At 46.8% G+C, this 1,043-nt stretch overlaps 1 protein-coding gene across 1 annotated transcript; it reads left to right on the top strand.

Moving 5' to 3' along the window:
* Positions 1-106: 106 nt before the first annotated feature.
* Tsp_14241 (conserved hypothetical protein) lies at positions 107-996 on the top strand (the record flags this gene model as incomplete). Its single annotated transcript, XM_003367500.1, is given in 4 exon segments — positions 107-546; positions 658-775; positions 813-910; positions 930-996. Coding segments are annotated over 4 exon segments (723 nt in total), but the record flags the coding sequence as incomplete, so codon positions are not given.
* Positions 997-1,043: the final 47 nt, after the last annotated feature.

Below are 1,043 nucleotides of genomic sequence, written 5' to 3'. Positions count from 1 at the left end.
ACAGTCGGTCTGGGGAAATGTTACAGATGTTCAACGAAATGTTGAGTAGGGGTGTGTCAGGGTGTTAGCGTGGTCGGCTGCTGTGCACGACACCGTCGTCCAGCACATGTCAGCCGTTTTCTCACGGTCCAACGTCAACCACGCACATGCCTCTTCGAGTGACGCACAGCTTGCACAGAATGACCGGCAAATTGAAGGAGAAGAGTCTGGCTGGTTCGCAGCCGTCCGCGACGGGCGTTGCCGGCGGTGGCGCCGGGAGCGGTGGCTGCGTGGGCGGTTGCACGGTCGCTTCGGCCGCGTCGGTATCTTCGTTGACCGGCAACGCGAACAGTTCGTCCGTGGAAGACGGCTGCCAGCAGCTTTTGTTCTGGCTAATTCGTCTGATGTGCATCGAACCGACCCTTTTTCTCCACCACGGTCCCGAATCGACCAGCACCGTGGCTCCGTCGTCGTCCACGGCGGAATTGATCAGCGGTTTGGTAAATTTGGTCGGCAACAGCAATCAAATGCCCGAACTGGCACAAGAAGCGATGGAAGTGAGTGCTTGTTGTTGCTCTGTTAGTTGTTGAATGATAATATTTGCCTGAAATTTCAACTACCTGTCCATATATATATATATATATATATATATTTCAATCAGTGTGGCTATTTTTACAGGCTATCCTTTGCTTGCATCATCCAGAAAATATACGCATGTGGCATCCTGATTCCGCCTTCACAACTGTACAATCGTTGTGGTATATTAGGTGATGATTATTGCTTGATTTTTAAATTGGTTAATTTTTTCTAATTATTTATTTATTGATTTTCAGTTCACAATTGTTGTTTTACATTTGTCAAAAGTTACTGCAATTTCAATTGGCCAATTTTTCCGAAACGCTCCGTTGGTTGAGACAATTGCTTGTCTATCGTAATTTGTATTTATTGAGCAATCGTGAAATTGCCAACTACGGTTCCAGTGAGCAACTTTGCAAGCAAGCTGCTCAGAAACTTGAGGTATGGCTTACAGTAGATGCTGGCTTAAGCCCCCACTGTATATATAT

The sequence above is a fragment of the Trichinella spiralis genome (assembly GCF_000181795.1).
Source record: "Trichinella spiralis strain ISS 195 chromosome Unknown Scfld4159, whole genome shotgun sequence".
NCBI classification, from domain to species: domain Eukaryota; kingdom Metazoa; phylum Nematoda; class Enoplea; order Trichinellida; family Trichinellidae; genus Trichinella; species Trichinella spiralis.
The sequence above is the reverse complement of the archived record's forward strand: the minus strand, read 5'-3'. Positions and strand labels throughout refer to the sequence as shown.